The sequence below is a fragment of the Panulirus ornatus genome, chromosome 31 (genome assembly GCF_036320965.1).
Source record: "Panulirus ornatus isolate Po-2019 chromosome 31, ASM3632096v1, whole genome shotgun sequence".
NCBI lineage: Eukaryota > Metazoa > Arthropoda > Malacostraca > Decapoda > Palinuridae > Panulirus > Panulirus ornatus.
The window spans coordinates 16,493,124-16,515,042 of record NC_092254.1 but is presented as its reverse complement, the minus strand read 5'-3'; the positions used below and the strand labels follow the sequence as shown (position 1 = coordinate 16,515,042).

The 21,919-nt window shown below is 40.5% G+C and overlaps 1 protein-coding gene across 1 annotated transcript; it reads right to left on the bottom strand.

The window, feature by feature from the left end:
- Nucleotides 1-849: 849 nt before the first annotated feature.
- Nucleotides 850-1,716, bottom strand: LOC139758859 (calcium-dependent protein kinase 4-like). The gene has a single exon (XM_071680724.1). The coding sequence runs from the start codon at nt 1,714-1,716 to the stop codon at nt 850-852; it is 867 nt and encodes a 288-aa protein (XP_071536825.1).
- Between the last annotated feature and the right edge of the window lie 20,203 nt (nt 1,717-21,919).

Here is a 21,919-nt window from a genome sequence, read left to right as displayed (position 1 = left end):
AGCTCCACATGTTGCAATATATCTCTGTTTTTGCACGTGAAGAGGTAATGTCTTGAGGCACGTGATACGAAGCAGCTAAGATTGTATCTGTATATTCGCCGGCTGGATGACGTTACTCTTATGTTTGTTTCTCTTTGTCAGGAAATCCTCGACACGTCAAGAGATTTAACGATCATGCAATAAACAGATTCATTATGTGGCATTGCAGTGATACTTGACTCGGATAAACAAAATAACCAAAGGGAAAAGTGAAATCCAGAGAGTAATCTCAGGAAGAATCCGCTGATAGTCTAAAACAAGTGAACACAATGATCAAGAACAAAGAAGGAGTCAGAATCGAGCACAGAATCCGAAGCAAAATGGTTTCGCCACAGGGCATATTCTACTACGACAGGGAATAACTTAACCGTCCAAATAGTGCGGGTAAAACGAGACTGACTGGCAGTGCGAACCATCTAGGACACATTTGACGTCAGATGAAACTGACTGGCAAAGAGAACCATCCAGGGCACACTTGACGCGTAGTGATGGATGCAAGCCTCATACCTAGCTTAGAGAAGGAAAGGGCTTTGTGAGGACGAGGGCATAGTGAAGAATAGTATAGTAAATATCAATAAAATCTGAATTGAATATAGATAGAGGGATCAAATATGTTTGAATAGATTCACCCTATGATAACTGACAAAAATATGTATTTCATTAACTAGTGAATAAGCAGAAAAACAGGCAAGGAATAGTTTTTTTTTTTTTTAAATAAAATGTGAAATTAATGATACAGCTCCTTCTCTGATAAATTTAGGTCGTAAGCAGTTACAAGACTCGAATATGAAATGCCAGTGACCCACATCATCAAGCCACATTAGCTCTTTTTGGGTTGGGAGCTTCACTTGCATCATCACCTCTTGTCCGCTTCTGAGGCCTCACGTTGTCGTCTGGCCTCTCCAGCACAGATCTGAGGTACTCGCTCACCAGCAACTGTTTTGCTCTTTTAAACATAGTGCTCAATTTTGGGCGATCGGCTGCTATGCCGGTGGCTTCCTTTGCGAGCCTTTGCAATTCCTCATCCTCCACCGGAGCATGTTTGAAGATAGATTTAAGTACCCTCCCTACTTGGTACACTTGAGTCGGTGGGCCTAGACAGCAACCATCATAGGTCTCAGGGGCGTAGATGGGGTTCTTTTTCTTTTCCCTCCGGCCGGGGATGTAACCAAATTTCTGTGTCATGCCCAGGTCGATGATAGTTACCCTGGGCTCGGTGGACGTTTCTTCAACGACTATATTGTTTGTCTTCAAGTCGGCGTGGGCAAGATTTGCCTTTGTCATTTCAGTCATGATATGAAGAATTTGTGTGATAATCTTGACTGCATTCATTCTAGAAACCTTCCCATCATCGAGGAGCGATGAGAGAGATGTTCCAGCATAAACTGTGACGATAGCTGGTTTTGGCCACAACGAAACACCCACCAGTCTTATCATCCCTACAATATCCTTCACTCTGACTATTTGTCTTGCTTCCTGCAACAGTGACTTCCACTGACGGTCGAGACTGCGTGCTAGAAGAATCTTAACACACAGGGGTACTCCGTCAGGTCCATCGATTCGGTAGCAGGATCCAAAGGTGCCTTCCCCCAGGAACAGTCCTTCCCTTTCGGCCTTCTCAACCAGTCGGTAGTCCACCTCAGGGATACCACTCTCGGAAAGCTGTCGTCTGAACATTTCGTAAGTTGCCTTTTGTTGTTGGAAGATCCATGACCTTTACCTCACAGGGTTGGGTGGGAAGCTGAATATCTCTGGTCAGGAACCTTCGGGAATCTGTTATGATCTTACACCAGACGTTACATCATTATGTTATATCCGAGATGACTATTATAGTGAGGTTGAAATTACTGTGGGTTTCACCTGATGTAGTGTACATAGTTACAAACACTAGGGTTTGACCTGCTGTAGTGTACATGGGTAGAAGAAACACATGGTTCTGTCCAGTCGTAGTATTGAAAAAGTCTTCAATACTGGGGGTTTAACCTGTTACAGTGTAGATGTAGGCATGAAACTCTTTGGCTTGAATACGTGTAGTGTAGATGTAGGCATGAAACACTGTGGCTTAACCACTTGTAATGTAGATGGAAGCTACATACACATAGGTTTGACCTGTTATAGTGTAGGTGGAGGCATGAAACACTTTGGCTTGACCACGTGTAGTGTAGATGGAGGCATGAAACACTTTGGCTTGACCACTGTAGTGTAGATGAGGCATGAAACACTTTAGCTTGACCACGTGTAGTGTAGATGGAGGCATGAAACACTTTAGCTTGACCACGTGTAGTGTAGATGGAGGCATGAAACACTTTAGCTTGACCACGTGTAATGTAGATGGAGGCATGAAACACTTTAGCTTGACCACGTGTAGTGTAGATGGAGGCATGAAACACTTTAGCTTGACCACGTGTAGTGTTGATGGAGGCATGAAACACTTTAGCTTGACCACGTGTAGTGTAGATGGAGGCATGAAACACTTTAGCTTGACCACGTGTAGTGTAGATGGAGGCATGAAGCACTTTAGCTTGACCACGTGTAGTGTAGATGGAAGCTACATACACTTAGGTTTGACCTGCTATAGTCAAGATGGAAGCAAGAAAGACACTGGATTTACCATTTGTAGTAATTAGATGGAGGCTACAAACACGGGTCTTACTTGTACAGGGAGGATAAAACACAGGTTTGACCTGTTAAAATGTAGATGAAGATTACAAACGATGGTGTTTGAATTGCTGTAGTGTAGATGAAGGCTTAAAAATACATGGACTTGACCACTTGAAGTGTATATGGAGAATAAAAACATTTAGAGTTTGACCTGTTGTAGCGTAGATTGAGGCTTGAAGTATATAGGTTTGACCAGTTTAGATGAAGGTGGATGTGACTAGTTTCAGTGAATGTGGAGCCTACTAGAACACACAGGATTTGACCTGTTGCACTGTACATGAAGGTTACAAATACATGGGTTGGACTGCTTGTACTATAGAGGGGGAGGGGGTTGTACAATCACTATTTAGTAAAAAAGAGTAAATATTAACAGACAATGATGCGAAGGTTGTAATAAAGTTGATGGTGTTATGAAGATTTATACGAATCAGGTCAAAGGTCAGTGGTTTCAAGGGTGTAGTGAGTATGAGTCGGTCTTGAAGATGAAGGTATGAAGCCGTGGCGTTAAGCGAGTACTTGATGTCACTCTGTAGTGAGGATGGCTTTTGATCAAAGCCCGACATATGACCTAATCATTAACGGTCAGATGAAATGCTCCTTCATTACAGCACCAGTAGTCACCTTTTATCTAATCCGCGTGAGGCAAGTTATAAACCGGAGGTGGCGAGGTGTAGTGAAGTTGAAGGTGTAGTGAGAATCTATAGTAAAAATGCAGGTATAGGGAAAATGGTCATATACATTACCCACGATGGTGCAGTAAAACAAAAGACTGTAGTGAAGATGAGGTAGCCCTCAATTTGAGTCAGTAGTGAAAATGAGGATGTAGTGAAGATACATGGTAACCTATACCATTATCATCAGGTGACATACTAATGGTGTAAAAGGTGTAGTGAAGATAGGAGTGAGGTGAAAATTAGATAGCTGTATATGTAGGTGTAGTAAGCATGAGGATGTTGTAATGATAACAAAATGTATGTAGTGACCATGAGAATATAGTGAAGATGGATTTTGTTCCAACAATTCTAAGATAAGGGTCTTTGAAGTTAATAAAGAGTTATCAAGGCTGTACTAAAAATGAAAGGGTTGTGAAGATGACTTGCGTCTTCACACATACAGATCAAGACAAAGACTTTACCAAGTTTCAGTGTAAATCATATGGGACAGACCAGTTATGGTGAAGGTAGAGTCAAGAAACATTTTGGTTTCACCTTCATACCGTAGATGGAGGCTAGAAATAAATGGGTTTGATCACTAGTACTGTAGATGGAGGGCACAAACACTGTTTAGTGAAGCTCAGTCAGTACTAAAGGAAACTTATTTGAAGGTTATAATAAAGATGAGTACGTCGTGAAGATAAAGGTATAAAGGCTAGTGGCGTTAAGGGAGTACTAGATGTCAATCTGTAGTGAGGATAACCTTTGACTGGGATCAAAGCCTCACATATGACCAAATCATTATCGGTCTGATCACATGCGCCTTCATGACAGCACCAGTCGTCACCTTTTATCTAAACCGTTAGGATCAGGTCAAAGACCGGGTGTCGGGGTGTAGTTAAGCTAAGGGTGTGATAAGGATTTGTAGTAACAATGTAGGTGTAATGATGAAGGTCGTAGACGTTACCAACGGTAGTGCAGTTAAACAAAAGGATATAGGGAACATGAAGGAACACTCAGTTTGAGTCAGTAGTTAAAGTGAAAAAGGGGGAAGTTACATTGTAACTTGACTTATTGTCATCAGGTGACAGAGACCAATGGTGTAGAAGGTGTAGTGAAGATAGGATCGCAGTAAAAATTGCGGAGCAGTAAATTAAGGATTATCGAGGTTGTAGTATTCATGAAAAAGTAGTGAACATGACTTGTGTTCTGACACAGTACACTTCAGGACAAAGACTTTACCCAGTTTTATTGTACATGGAGGCTGGAAACATATGGGATTTACCAGCTATAGCGAAGACAGAGGCAAGAAACATATGGCCTTGACCAGTTGTCCTGTAGATGGAGGTCAGAAATACATGGTTTTGACTAGTTTTACTATAGAGGGATGGTAAAAATAGTTTCGTGAAAACGAGTCAGTATTCAAGGAAAAATCATGTGAAGTTTGTGGTCAAGATGATGATGTTATGAAGACCCATTCGAGTCAGGTCAAAGGTGAGTGGTTTCAAGAGTGTAGTGGGGATGAGTACGTCGTGAAGCTAAAGGTATAAAGGCCAGTGGCGTTAAGGGAGTGCTAGATATCAGTCTGTAGAGAGGATTGCCTTAGACCGGGATCATACCCTAAAATATGACATAATTTTTACATGTCAGATCAAATGCGCCTTCTTTACAGCACCAGTCACCTTCTATCTAAACCTTGAGAATCAGATCTGAGTCAGATGTGAGTCAGTAATGAAGATGAGGATGTAGTGAAGATATATTGAACTGCATCACGTTCAACACATTCTCAGCTATGCTTTCATATATCTTGTAACAAATTCTTAGACGTCCTCTCTGGTGATTACCAAACGTTTTTTAATCTTGTTGTATCGTTATCAGTATTAGTGTGTCACAGTTGTCCTCACTGGTGATGGCGCAGCAGTGTTATATACTTGTATACATAAACCAGTAGTAACTTGGTCCTTCCCACGTTACAGTGTGGTGGGACTCGTGGACACGGCTGGTGTCAACCATGGGGTCCTCCTGGGTGGCCAAGCGAAGCCCACATGTTCTTACCTCTGAGTGTGTCGTGGGTTGGTCGTAGTGGAAGCTCCCCCTGATGACGGGGGTCAGGGGGCAAGGTGGGCTCTCCCAGGATGAGAGATGCTCAGGGTCATTGTGTGGAGTGATGGAGAGGGTGAGGGAGAAAGGGATGGATAAGGGAATGTTGGATATAGGGAAGGTGAGGGAGAAATGAGATAGGTAGGATAAGGAAGGTGTTGGGGAGGGTAAGGGAACTGGGGAAGGTGATCATAGTGGAAGACATGAAAGTAATGAGGAAGGTGAAGAAAGTGAGGGAGTTGGGAGGGCTGGCGAACATGAGGAAGTGGAGCGCGGTGGTGAAAGTCTTGCAAGAATTCAACCACCAGAACTTCAGATGGCTGGCGGTTTTGTAGCTTAGACGTTAGTATTAGACGTGTGAATTCCTGTCATGTCTCCGGGAGCTTCTAATCTTATCCTGGGAACTTTGTGGTGTACTCCAGGGATGGCAACACTGTTGACGGTGGCCTGACCCACGCCCTCTGCATCCCTGACACCAACCATTGTTTACCTGACTGTTGTCTACTGGACCACAGCCACCAACCATCGAAAATGATATTCATATGCAAACAAGCGCCATAGTGTAAGTATAATGATGCCTAATAACTGTTCCTCAAGACAATTTGTGATCAGCAGTTGGTCAGACTTTCATCATAAACTATACTAATTATTTGTAACACCAAGTGTTGCAAGGCCCGTCCTCCTCCTCCCCATGGGATATCCCTACAACACCGAGCCTTCTAGAAGACTCTTATGTAAACTTTCTATAGTGAACCAATCCTGGAACCTCGGCTATACAAAAATAGTTTCATACAACCCGCTTTTAGCCGTTCTATTCTCAGTTCTACAACAGGTATTCATATTAATGGTGTCGATTTCTATCTCTTTTGTTACGAACAAAAAATGATTGTGCACATCCAAAGCCTCAGTCCAATATGTTGACGTTACATAAAACTATTCCACAATGGAAGATTAATTTGTTGTCGTCACACGAAATACATTGATCAAACCTGACGACCAACGCGTGACGACCAACACCAACTGAAAATATCCCACTCTAAAGGTAGTTATTATGGGCAAGTGTGAGGACTGAGGATGGTACTTAGTTACTGAGGCAAGTGTGAGTGCTGAGGATGGTACTTAGTTACTGAGGCAAGTGTGAGTGCTGAGGATGGTACTTAGTTACTGAGGCAAGTGTGAGTACTGAGGATGGTACTTAGTTACTGAGGCAAGTGTGAGTACTGAGGATGGTACTTAGTTACTGAGGCAAGTGTGAGTGCTGAGGATGGTACTTAGTTACTGAGGCAAGTGTGAGTACTGAGGATGGTACTTAGTTACTGAGGCAAGTGTGAGTACTGAGGATGGTACTTAGTTACTGAGGCAAGTGTGAGTACTGAGGATGGTACTTAGTTACTGAGGCAAGTGTGAGTACTGAGGATGGTACTTAGTTATTGAGGCAAGTGTGAGTACTGAGGATGGTACTTAGTTACTGAGGCAAGTGTGAGTATTGAGGATGGTACTTAGTTACTGAGGCAAGTGTGAGTACTGAGGATGGTACTTAGTTATTGAGGCAAGTGTGAGTACTGAGGATGGTACTTAGTTACTGAGGAAAGTGTGATTATTGAGGATGGTACTTAGTTACTGAGGCAAGTGTGAGTACTGAGGATGGTACTTAGTTACTGAGGCAAGTGTGAGTACTGAGGATGGTACTTAGTTACTGAGGCAAGTGTGAGTACTGAGGATGGTACTTAGTTACTGAGGAAAGTGTGATTATTGAGGATGGTACTTAGTTACTGAGGCAAGTGTGAGTACTGAGGATGGTACTTAGTTACTGAGGCAAGTGTGAGTACTGAGGATGGTACTTAGTTACTGAGGCAAGTGTGAGTACTGAGGATGGTACTTAGTTACTGAGGAAAGTGTGATTATTGAGGATGGTACTTAGTTACTGAGGCAAGTGTGAGTACTGAGGATGGTACTTAGTTACTGAGGCAAGTGTGAGTGCTGAGAATGGTACTTAGTTACTGAGGCAAGTGTGAGTGCTGAGGATGGTACTTAGTTACTGAGGCAAGTGTGAGTACTGAGGATGGTACTTAGTTACTGAGGCAAGTGTGATTATTGAGGATGGTACTTAGTTACTGAGGCAAGTGTGAGTACTGAGGATGGTACTTAGTTACTGAGGCAAGTGTGAGTACTGAGGATGGTACTTAGTTACTGAGGAAAGTGTGATTATTGAGGATGGTACTTAGTTACTGAGGCAAGTGTGAGTACTGAGGATGGTACTTAGTTACTGAGGCAAGTGTGAGTACTGAGGATGGTACTTAGTTACTGAGGAAAGTGTGATTATTGAGGATGGTACTTAGTTACTGAGGCAAGTGTGAGTACTGAGGATGGTACTTAGTTACTGAGGCAAGTGTGAGTGCTGAGAATGGTACTTAGTTACTGAGGCAAGTGTGAGTGCTGAGGATGGTACTTAGTTACTGAGGCAAGTGTGAGTACTGAGGATGGTACTTAGTTACTGAGGCAAGTGTGAGTACTGAGGATGGTACTTAGTTACTGAGGCAAGTGTGAGTGCTGAGGATGGTACTTAGTTACTGAGGCAAGTGTGAGTACTGAGGATGGTACTTAGTTACTGAGGCAAGTGTGAGTGCTGAGGATGGTACTTAGTTAGTGAAGTAAGGGTGAGTGCTGAGGATGGTACTTAGTTACTGAGGCAAGTGTGAGTGCTGAGGATGGTACTTAGTTAGTGAAGTAAGGGTGAGTGCTGAGGATGGTACTTAGTTACTGAGGCAAGTGTGAGTACTGAAGATGGTACTTAGTTACTGAGGCAAGTGTGAGTACTGAGGATGGTACTTAGTTACTGAGGCAAGTGTGAGTGCTGAGGATGGTACTTAGTTACTGAGGCAAGTGTGAGTGCTGAGAATGGTACTTAGTTACTGAGGCAAGTGTGAGTATTGAGGATGGTACTTAGTTACTGAGGCAAGTGTGAGTGCTGAGAATGGTACTTAGTTACTGAGGCAAGTGTGAGTATTGAGGATGGTACTTAGTTACTGAGGCAAGTGTGAGTACTGAGGATGGTACTTATTTACCGAGGCAAGTGTGAGTACTGAGGATGGTACTTAGTTACTGAGGCAAGTGTGAGTACTGAGGATGGTACTTAGTTACTGAGGCAAGTGTGAGTACTGAGGATGGTACTTAGTTACTGCGGCAAGTGTGAGTACTGAGGATGGTACTTAGTTACTGAGGCAAGTGTGAGTGCTGAGGATGGTACTTAGTTACTGAGGCAAGTGTGAGTACTGAGGATGGTACTTAGTTACTGAGGCAAGTGTGAGTACTGAGGATGGTACTTAGTTACTGCGGCAAGTGTGAGTACTGAGGATGGTACTTAGTTACTGAGGCAAGTGTGAGTGCTGAGGATGGTACTTAGTTACTGAGGCAAGTGTGAGTACTGAGGATGGTACTTAGTTACTGAGGCAAGTGTGAGTACTGAGGATGGTACTTAGTTACTGAGGCAAGTGTGAGTATTGAGGATGGTACTTAGTTACTGAGGCAAGTGTGAGTACTGAGGATGGTACTTATTTACCGAGGCAAGTGTGAGTACTGAGGATGGTACTTAGTTACTGAGGCAAGTGTGAGTACTGAGGATGGTACTTAGTTACTGAGGCAAGTGTGAGTACTGAGGATGGTACTTAGTTACTGCGGCAAGTGTGAGTACTGAGGATGGTACTTAGTTACTGAGGCAAGTGTGAGTACTGAGGATGGTACTTAGTTACTGAGGAAAGTTTGAGTATTGAGGATGGTACTTAGTTACTGATATAAGGGTGAGTGATGAGGATATTACTGATTTACTGAGGACAGTGTAATGCCGAGGACATTACTGAATTATGAGGTAGGTGGGAGTATTACTCCAGTCAATACAATTATCATAATTTCTAACATGATCTATCAAGGCATTTCATTCTTTATGTTAGACTTAAACAGCATGAATATAGTATGGAAAAAAAAGACAAGAATGAAATGCCTCGTTTAATCATGTTGAAGACTATGATCATTGTATTAACGGGAGTAATGCCAATTCAGTCATAAACTCTTACTCTTTTACCACGAGCAATATCATTGAATCTTCTATTATAAGACTCATGAAGAATTGCAGCACTGATATTAGTGGAAGTCTATACAAATTGTGAATAGCTTTACTTTATATAAGATTTTTAAACAGTTCCCTTTCTTGTCCACGTAATAACAATTCTATGACACGCATGTTGCCAGAGTCGAATGCACCAACCCGAACACCACCTTTGGGTAACGCTTGTTTACCAATGGCGTCCTAGCTACGTCTCTTCATCGTATATCAACTCACTGTTACATACTCTTTCCTGTATCTCACCTAATGATGTGATCATTGCAGGAAAGTGCACTTGGGGGCTTATCATGTTTTATTTCCCCGTGAACTCATAGGAATATAATTGATCGCGCGCTCAATTGTGATCCTTTCCAGTGGGTGTGTATATATATATATATATATATATATATATATATATATATATATATATATATATATATATATATATATATATGTATTTTTCTTTTTTTTTTTTTTAATTTTCCAAAAGAAGGAACAGAGAAGAGGTCCAGGTGAGGATATTCCCTCAAAGGCCCAGTCCTCTGTTCTTAACGCTACCTCGCTATCGCGGGAAATAGCGAATAGTATGAAAAAAAAAAAAAAAAAAAAATTATATATATATATATATATATATATATATATATATATATATATATATATATACATATATATATATATATATATATACTTTCTGAAAGGGGAAACAGATGAAGGAGTCACGCGGGGAGTGCTCATCCTCCTCGAAGGCTCAGATTGGGGTGTCTAAATGTATCTGGATGTAACCAAGATGAGAAAAAAGGAGAGATAGGTAGCATGTTTGAGGAAAAGAACCTGGATGCTTTGGCTCTGAGTGAAACTTAGCTCAAGGGTAAAGGGGAAGGGTGGTTTGGGAATGTCTTGGGAGTAAAGTCAGGGGTTAGTGAGAGGACAAGAGCAAGGGAAGGAGTAGCACTACTCTTGAAACAGGATTGGTGGGAGTATGTGATAGAGTGTAAGAAAGTAAACTCTAGATTGATATGGGTAAAACTGAAAGTTGATGGAGAAAGATGGATGATTATTAGTGCATATGCACCTGGGTACGAGAAGAAAGATCATGAGAGGCAAGTGTTTTGTGAGCAGCTGAATGAGTGTGTTAGTGGTTTTGATGCACGAGACCGGGTTATAGTGATTGGTGATTTGAATGCAAAGGTGAGTAATATGGCAGTTGAGGGTATAATTGGTATACATGGGGTGTTCAGTGTTGTAAATGGAAATGGTGAAGAGCTTGTAGATTTATGTGCTGAAAAAGGACTGGTGATTGGGAATACCTGGTTTAAAAAGAGAGATAAACATAAGTATACGTATGTAAGTAGGAGAGATGGTCAGAAAGCGTTATTGCATTACGTGTTAATTGATAGGCACGCGAAAGAGAGACTTTTGGATGGTACATTCTACATACATCCTGCCATATGTTAAGTGGTGCATTTTACATACATCCTGCCATATGTTAAGTGGTACATTCTACATACATCCTGCCATATGTTAAGTGGTACATTCTATATACATCCTGCCATATGTTAAGTGGTACATTCTACATACATCCTGCCATATGGTAAGTGACACATTCTACATATATCTTGCCATATGTTAAGTGGTACATTCTACATACATCTTGCCATATGTTAAGTGGCACATTCTACATACATCTTGCCATATGTTAAGTGACACATTCTACATACATCTTGCCATATGTTAAGTGGTACATTCTACATACATCTTGCCATATGTTAAGTGGTACATTCTACATACATCTTGCCATATGTTAAGTGACACATTCTACATACATCTTGCCATATGTTAAGTGGTACATTCTACATACATCTTGCCATATGTTAAGTGACACATTCTACATACATCTTGCCATATGTTAAGTGGCACATTCTACATACATCTTGCCATATGTTAAGTGACACATTCTACATACATCTTGCCATATGTTAAGTGGTACATTCTACATACATCTTGCCATATGTTAAGTGGTACATTCTACATACATCTTGCCATATGTTAAGTGACACATTCTACATACATCTTGCCATATGTTAAGTGGTACATTCTACATACATCCTGCCATATGTTAAGTGGTACATTCTACATACATCTTGCCATATGTTAAGTGGTACATTCTACATACATCTTGCCATATGTTAAGTGGTACATTCTACATACATCTTGCCATATGTTAAGTGACACATTCTACATACATCTTGCCATATGTTAAGTGGTACATTCTACATACATCTTGCCATATGTTAAGTGACACATTCTACATACATCTTGCCATATGTTAAGTGGTACATTCTACATATATCCTGCCATATGTTAAGTGGTACATTCTACATACATCTTGCCATATGTTAAGTGGTACATTCTACATACATCTTGCCATATGTTAAGTGGTACATTCTACATACATCTTGCCATATGTTAAGTGGTACATTCTACATACATCTTGCCATATGTTAAGTTGTACATTCTACATACATCTTGCCATATGTTAAGTGGTACATTCTACATACATCTTGCCATATGTTAAGTGGTACATTCTACATACATATTGCCATATGTTAAGTGGTACATTCTACATACATCTTGCCATATGTTAAGTGGTACATTCTACATACATCCTACCATATGTTAAGTGGTACATTCTACATACATCCTGCCATATGTTAAGTGGTACATTCTACATACATCTTGCCATATGTTAGGTGACACATTCTACATACATCCTGCCATATGTTAAGTGACACATTCTACATACATCCTGCCATATGTAAAGCGATACAGCAGGTGGTGGAGTCTTGATCTTTGCTAAAGGACATTTTGATACTGGAGTGAGAAATCTCGTAGATGTTAAGAATGTGGACTTCATTTGTGTAGAAATCAAAGATAAGCTTCGTAAGAAAATAAGACTCGGACTAATTCATGGGCCTCCCGCACGGACACCACAGGAGGTAGACGATAGATTTTGAGATCATTTAGGCAAATCATAGTTGGAGAGTTTACTATACCGCGGGTATGTAAGTGGGAGGAATCCCTTTACAGCAGCTCCGGGCCCGGCATCTACCTGAATTGGCTTGAAAATGTACCTTACCCAGTCAGTCGAGAAACCTACACACGACGATAATATATTAGACTTAGTTCTAACTACAAGTTAAGGTCTCGTTAATAATACTGAAGTTAAGGACCAGTTGCAACAAGCAATCATCTAAAAATGTACTTTTTGAGGTCAAGCTTACACCACATGTAATGCTGGTCAGCGTGACACTTGCGAAGATTTAACCAGTTTTCTGACTGGAAATTATGAAGATCTTTGCATTGTTCTTGACAGACAAATGTAGGATCATATGGTCAATGAAAACGACATGAATACATCCTGGAGATGCTTCAGTAAAAGCTTCAAAGCAGTAGAGGTCACATATGTGTCAGTGTTTACTAACTAGTCTATTTCTGAAACACACCCAGTGTGGGTTAACGCTGAAAATTAAGTGGCTGCTGTCTAAGAAAGTTACTCATAAGAAATTCAAATATATAAATAACCAACGTGACTGATTACATCTTCAACACGCAAACACAAGTGGAAACGATGTACACTATTTTACGACTATGTGCTTGGATTCGAACCCAGTACCAAAGCGCCTGGGTACAACTTGCCATGGAGAGGTGCGTAACCTGCCAGCAAGTCTAACTGCAGAAATATAACCAGGATGATTATACTCACATATTCTGTCTAATTCTGTATATGAGAAGAGAACACAAGTATTCCATTAGTAGACACAGACATAATCATCTGCTGCCTCTCATGCATCATACGAGTTTGATATATCAGAAATAATGGACGGTGGTTGTGAGAGCTGGCAGGAAGGGGCAACAGCCAGCAATACAACAACTACTTACACTTAATGAACATACTTTTCCTATTGTAAGTACTTACGTTGAATACAAAAACTTACAAGGAACATCTTGAATATGTATATCTTAAATATGTATATTAAGTGTAAACATTCAATCTGTGGATCGTCTAGTATTGTACAGCTACTGATTGTTGTCATTACCAACAAGGAAGTCCAGACCCTGACCAAAGAAATGCTAAGCTGTAAGTTTAGCATAACAATAATGAATGTGCCGCTCGGGATGACTAGGCCATTCTGTTTGGGATTTACCAGCAGCTGTTGGCATGAGAGCGTCCAGCCAGGAAGACTGCAACAGACTCCTGCCTGGTCTGACTGACCCAGGAAACTGGTGTATAATCCTGGACACACCAAGATGGCATGTACCACTGGAGTCACAGTAACAAATGAACCAAGTAACTGTAGTATATGGGGACAACACTGGACCAGACAACACTGGGGAGAGTCACGGCAACGAGTGAGTGAGTCATGATCTGGTACAATGTCATGATTATGGCGACTTTGGACAAGACAACACAGGTGGTGTTATTATGGGCAATCACTGCAACAACTGAGCCAAGCAATACTAGTAATCCTGGCAACACTGGACCACACGACACTGGTGCTGACATCATCAACACACGTTGTGGAGGGATGGACCTGGAAGAACCTGTTCATCAAGGCATCTGTGAGGGAATTTTACTCGTAACGTCAGATTGTGTGCCTTGATTAACGATAAGTAATGAGTAGTTATGAACTAACGAATATTGGGAACAACGTCTTGTGTCTATACTTTCACAACATGGGTTGTTGATGTCTGGTCAGCAGTTTGATAGCTTGCAATGAACCACTTTGGAGAAACACATTAATGAAACTTGAAATAGAGGAGGACTTTCACATTTCAAGAGCGGAGGAACGCGGTTATCAAGTGGAAGACCTGTATGCTGGATCTTGCAACAACAACACAATGATCTTACTTATTTGAGCAAACAAAACCTAACCTAACCTAGAACTCATGAACTATCCTAACCTAACCTAACCTAACCTAACCTAACCTAGAACTCATGAACTATCCTAACCTAACCTAACCTAACCTAACCTAACCTAGAACTCATGAACTATCCTAACCTAACCTAACCTAACCTAACCTAACCTAACCTAGAACTCATGAACTATCCTAACCTAACCTAACCTAACCTAACCTAACCTAGACCTCATGTACTCTCCTTGTTAAGTTGTGCATTACTGCCATGACAGGTTAACGTGTAAACAGATTAGTCTGCAAAGGCAGTAGGAAGTTAGCCCACCTTATGAAAATAGCGAGTGGAGCAAGGACGCAAATCCGTCCATTGTGGTGAACCTTTCTGATGCACAACTTAACAAGGGTAGTTCATGAGTTCTAGGTTATAACAGTTTTGTTTGATCAAATAAGCAAGATCATTGGGTTGATGTTGCAAGATTGTTCTGTAACTTGCAAAAATACATTGAATTGTCTAATGATGAAGTAAACACGTTTAAGAATATAGTCTATGCTAGTCTGTCGGAAAAAGTTGCTCCAAATTGTAAAAAAAGATTCATTAGTACAATTAAGAACTTAAAGGATATAGTGATCTACATATAACTAAGGCAGATGAAGCTAATACAGTTGTGATTATAAACAAAGATGATTATTGGTTAGAAATCAATAATCTTTTAAGTACTTCTAATAACGATACAACATACTGTGTCACACTCAGAAGAAATCCACCAGACAGTACAAGTCCTGACATCAAAAGATTTTCCTCACTGTCTCCTTCATTGCCGTATACGTATGATCTTATGATAACACGTGAGCCAAACTCTCCAGCAAGACCCACAGTGAGTTCAGTAGGATTAATCATGTATGTGCAGGTTATCAAAAAGGTTAGTTTTTTTTTTTTATCAAGGCCACTGTTGGTAATATATCAAATTATAATATCATGAATAATGTAGACGTAGTTAACAAACTTAATAACCTCCAAGAAATTTATGACTTCACACTTGTAACTTTGCTGTGTCTTCTCTCTTCACCAAAGTTCCAGTAGCCAAAATGTCATGATGTTTTGTGGATTCGGTCGATAATCTTGATTTACCTGTGTTTCTTGAACTGATAGAATTTTGCATCAGAAACTACCTCTAAATTTCATGTTATGGCTAATGATAACCCTCTCTCACCCGTGTTAAGTAATCTCTCACCTGTGTTAAGTAATCTCTCACCCGTGTTAAGTAATCTCTCACCAGTGTTAAGTAATCTCTCACCCGTGTTAAGTAATCTCTCACCAGTGTTAAGTAATCTCTCACCCGTGTTAAGTAATCTCTCACCCGTGTTAAGTAATCTCTCACCCGTGTTAAGTAATCTCTCACCCGTGTTAAGTAATCTCTCACCCGTGTTAAGTAATCTCTCACCAGTGTTAAGTAATCTCTCACCTGTGTTAAGTAATCTCTCACCAGTGTTAAGTAATCTCTCACCCGTGTTAAGTAATCTCTCACCCGTGTTAGGTAATCTCTCACCAGTGTTAAGTAATCTCTCACCCGTGTTAAGTAATCTCTCACCCGTGTTAAGTAATCTCTCACCAGTGTTAAGTAATCTCTCACCCGTGTTAAGTAATTTCTCACCCGTGTTAAGTAATCTCTCACCAGTGTTAAGTAATCTCTCACCAGTGTTAAGTAATCTCTCACCCGTGTTAAGTAATCTCTCACCCGTGTTAAGTAATCTCTCACCAGTGTTAAGTAATCTCTCACCCGTGTTAAGTAATCTCTCACCCGTGTTAAGTAATCTCTCACCCGTGTTAAGTAATCTCTCACCCGTGTTAAGTAATCTCTCACCCGTGTTAAGTAATCTCTCACCCGTGTTAAGTAATCTCTCACCCGTGTTAAGTAATCTCTATGTTGAAACTGATAATAGAACTACTACGAGATATCTTATCCTTTAAGGCAGGAGTGGCCAAGGCACGGCTTGCGTGGCCCCGTCAGCCAGTTTTCCTCCTGGTCCACGAGTGCTTGTCATTATCATAACTGGCGGTTTGACTTAAATGCCATTTTAAAAAAGTGATCTTCATTAGCGTAATGAAAGAAAAAATGATAATAATACAAACCAATTCCTACTTTTACTTTAGCTTCAGATAAATAAACAAACTGGGATTAACAACAAAATAACCAGTAGTTTGTAGTGAGTACATTACTATGGTCAAGGAGGTACCAGTGCCAACCATGTTATGTGATGTAGGCGTTCATACTCTCCACTCAACACCGGGCACAGTTCTGCCACTCTGGCGTGGGTCAGTTACCCATGAGAAGGGCAAACAAGTGGTTATGTGCTGCTATTCGTACATAGTGTGTCAGTAGTTATATCATTATAACATTAACGTTACCAAGAAGACTGAAGGGCTGATAGTGAATACACAGAGTTTAATAAAGATTAAACAGAGAAATACTTTTTTGTGAGTATCATAGCCAGACGAGTATGCTCGATATGTTGAGAATTTGTCGCAGTAATGAAAGAATACAATATTCACTGTCGCTATACATCAAAACATGCAGAAGTATGATGAAATTAAAGGCCAGTTACGAAATGACAAAGTAGAGTTGATGATAAAATGCTTCAGTTGATAAGTGGTTATTCACCAGTGTTAACACTGAAGGTGGGGCGAAAGTAAATTATGTTCTCAGCGACCTAATGGCTAAACGACTCAAGCCATATACAGAGGGCGAGTGTGTAAGTGTCTTGTAACCTCAGAGGAAATTCTGTGTTCTAAAAACTGTTACTCGAAGGATTGGTGACATGGCAGACAACATAGAGAAACAAACAGTTGACACAATGAATAAGTTTGAGCCGTTTTCTATATCTATGAATTAATCTACGAACGTCGGTCATGCTGCTCAGTCTGTCAAATCAAGAGAATAATTTATCAAAAAATTATATTATAAAGTTAACCCTAAACCTCTCCATGATACCAAAAAATCTTAGGTTTACCGTTTAAAGGCAAATTTACTTAAGTTTAACTCTAACTTAAAGCCTTAAACATGAATGAAGGCAGCAGCAATACCAGTTCTATCAAGAATGTTATCAAAACCTCGCCAAATAATTCAACGGGCTGTGTTTACAAAATGCCTTACTAAATTTGTAATGTCTTATCTAGGATAGACTGTTAAGGATCTTTCTCTTAGACTTACGCAACATAACATTATTAGAACAGAACAGATATCCAATGCCTTATTCAATCGCTTAGGAGATAATGATCAAAGTATAGACGGGAGCAGAGTTATTTCAGATAAAACCTATAACTTTCTATAACTCTTTGATTTAGAGAACTATCATTAAATCTTCTCTTATCAAGCAAACTGTAACATGGTTGTTAGTAAAGGCCTGTATAAACTGGGAAGGATTTTCTTGGGCAAAATTTGTAAGTTGCTTAATTTGTGTGTAACGTGTAATAGAATTGTGACAAGCGCGGTGCCGGAGATGACGACCGACGGGAGATAGGAAGAACTAATGCGCTGTATCGGCTTGCATGCGCATGGCTATTGGTCGTCATAGATATATATATATATATATATATATATATATATATATATATATATATATATATATATATATATATATATATATATATTATTTATTTTGCTTTGTCGCTGTCTTCCGCGTTAGCGAGGTAGCGCAAGGAAACAAACGAAAGAATGGCCCAACCCACCCACATACACATGTACATACATACACGTCCACACACGCAAATATACATTCTTATACATCTCAACGTATACATATATATATATATATATATATATATATATATATATATATATATATATATATATATATTTTTATTTTATTTTATTTTATTTTATTATACTTTGTCGCTGTCTCCCGCGTTTGCGAGGTAGCGCAAGGAAACAGACGAAAGAAATGGCCCAACCCCCCCCATACACATGTATATACATACGTCCACACACTCAAATATACATACCTACACAGCTTTCCATGGTTTACCCCAGACGCTTCACATGCCTTGATTCAATCCACTGACAGCACGTCAACCCCGGTATACCACATCAATCCAATTCACTCTATTCCTTGCCCTCCTTTCACCCTCCTGCATATTCAGGCCCCGATCACACAAAATCTTTTTCACTCCATCTTTCCACCTCCAATTTGGTCTCCCTCTTCTCCTCGTTCCCTCCACCTCCGACACATATATCCTCTTGGTCAATCTTTCCTCACTCATTCTCTCCATGTGCCCAAACCACTTCAAAACACCCTCTTCTGCTCTCTCAACCACGCTCTTTTTATTTCCACACATCTCTCTTACCCTTACTTTACTCACTTGATCAAACCACCTCACACCACACATTGTCCTCAAACATCTCATTTCCAGCACATCCATCCTCCTGCGCACAACTCTATCCATAGCCCACGCCTCGCAACCATACAACATTGTTGGAACCACTATTCCTTCAAACATACCCATTTTTGCTTTCCGAGATAATGTTCTCGACTTCCACACATTCTTCAAGGCCCCCAGGATTTTCGCCCCCTCCCCCACCCTATGACCCACTTCCGCTTCCATGGTTCCATCCGCTGCCAGATCCACTCCCAGATATCTAAAACACTTCACTTCCTCCAGTTTTTCTCCATTCAAACTCACCTCCCAATTGACTTGACCCTCAACCCTACTGTACCTAATAACCTTGCTCTTATTCACATTTACTCTTAACTTTCTTCTTCCACACACTTTACCAAACTCAGTCACCAGCTTCTGCAGTTTCTCACATGAATCAGCCACCAGCGCTGTATCATCAGCGAACAACTGACTCACTTCCCAAGCTCTCTCATCCCCAACAGACTTCATACTTGCCCCTCTTTCCAAAACTCTTGCATTTACCTCCCTAACAACCCTATCCATAAACAAATTAAACAACCATGGAGACATCACACACCCCTGCCGCAAACCTACATTCACTGAGAACCAATCACTTTCCTCTCTTCCTACACATATATATATATATGTACATAATTCATACTGTTTGCCTTTATTCATTCCCATCGCCACCTCGCCACACATGAACTGACAACCCCCTCCACCCTCATGTGTGCGGGGTAGCGCTAGGAAAAGACAACAAAGGCCCCATTCGTTCACACTCAGTCTCTAGTTGTCATGTAATAATGCACCGAAACCACAGCTCCCTTTCCACATCCAGGACCAACAGAACTTTCCATGGTTTACCCCAGACGCTTCACATGCCCTGGTTCAATCCATTGACAGCACCTCGACCCCGGTATACCACATCGTTCCAACTCACTCTATTCCTTACACGTCTTTCACCCTCCTCCATGTTCGGGCCCCGATCACTCAAAATCTTTTTCACTCCATCTTTCCACCTCCAATTTCGTCTCCCACTTCTCCTCGTTCCCTCCACCTCTGAAAATGATTACCAAATCATTTTCCCTAACCCTCTCACTTTGCACATCACCTCGACCAAAATACCCTATATCTGCCACTCTATCATCAAACACATTCAACAAAACTTCAAAATACTCATCCATCTCCTTCTCACATCACCACTACTTGTTATCACCTACCCATTAGCCCCCTTCACTGAAGTTCCCATTTATTCCCTTGTCTTACACACTTTATTTTCCTCCTTTCAAACATCTTTTCATTCTCCCTAAAATTTAATGATACTCTCTCACCTCAACTCTCATTTGCCATCTTTTTCACCTCTTTCACCTTTCTCTTGACCTCCTGCCTCTTTCTTTTATACATCTCCGACTCATTTGCATTATTTCCCTGCAATCGTCCAAATGCCTCTCTCTTCTCTTTCACTAATAATCTTACTTCTTCATCCCACCACTCATTACCCATTCTAATATGCCCACCTCCCACGCTTCTCATACCACATGCATATTTTGCGCAAGCCATCACTGCTTCCCTAAATACATCCCATTCCTCCCCTACTCCCCTTACCTCCTTTGTTCTCACCTTTTTCCATTCTGTACTCAGTCTCTCCTGGTACTACCTCACACAAGTCTCCTTCCCAAGCTCACTTACTCTCACCACTCTGCTCACCCCAACATTCTCTCTTCTTTTCTGAAAACCCCTACAAATCTTCACCTTCGTCTCCACAAGATAATGATCAGACATCCCTTCAGTTGCACCTCTCAGCACATTAACATCCAAAAGTCTCTCTTTCGCGCGCCTATCACTTACAACCTAATCCAATAACGCTCTCTGGCCATCTCTCCTACTTATATATATATATATATATATATATATATATATATATATTCCCTGGGGATAGGGGAGAAAGAATACTTCCCACGTATTCCCTGCGTGTCGTAGAAGGCGACTAAAAGGGGAGGGAGCGGGGGGCTGGAAATCCTTCCCTCTCATTTTTTTTAATTTTCCAAAAGAGGGAACAGAGAATTGGGCCAGGTGAGGGTATTCCCTCAAAGGCCCAGGCCTCTGTTCTTAATGCTACCTCGCTAATGCGGGAAATGGCGAATAGTTTGAAAGAAGAAAGAAAAAGATATATATATATATATATATATATATATATATATATATATATATATATATATATATATATATATATATATATATATATATATATATATATATATATATATATGTATATATATATATATATATATATATATATATATATATATATATATATATATATATATATATATATATATATATATATATATTCGCCATTTCCCGCGTTAGCGAGGTAGCGTTAAGAACAGAGGACTGGGCCTTAGAGGGAATATCCTCACCTGGCCCCCTTCTCTGTTCCTTCTTTTGGAAAATTAAAAAAAAACGAGAGGGTAGGATTTCCAGCCACTCGCTCCCTCCCCTTTTAGTCGCCTTCTAAGACACGCAGGGAATACGTGGGAAGTATTCTTTCTCCCCTATCCCCAGGGATATATGTATATATATATATATATATATATATATATATATATATATATATATATATATATATATATATATATATATTTTTTTTTTTTTTTTTTTATACTTTGTCGCTGTCTCCCGCGTTTGCGAGGTAGCGCAAGGAAACAGACGAAAGAAATGGCCCCCCCCCCCCCCCATTCACATGTACATACACACGTCCACACACGCAAATATACATACCTACACAGCTTTCCATGGTTTACCCCAGACGCTTCACATGCCTTGATTCAATCCACTGACAGCACGTCAACCCCTGTACACCACATCGCTCCAATTCACTCTACTCCTTGCCCTCCTTTCACCCTCCTGCATGTTCAGGCCCCGATCACACAAAATCTTTTTCACTCCATCTTTCCACCTCCAATTTGGTCTCCCTCTTCTCCTCGTTCCCTCCACCTCCGACACATATATCCTCTTGGTCAATCTTTCCTCACTCATTCTCTCCATGTGCCCAAACCA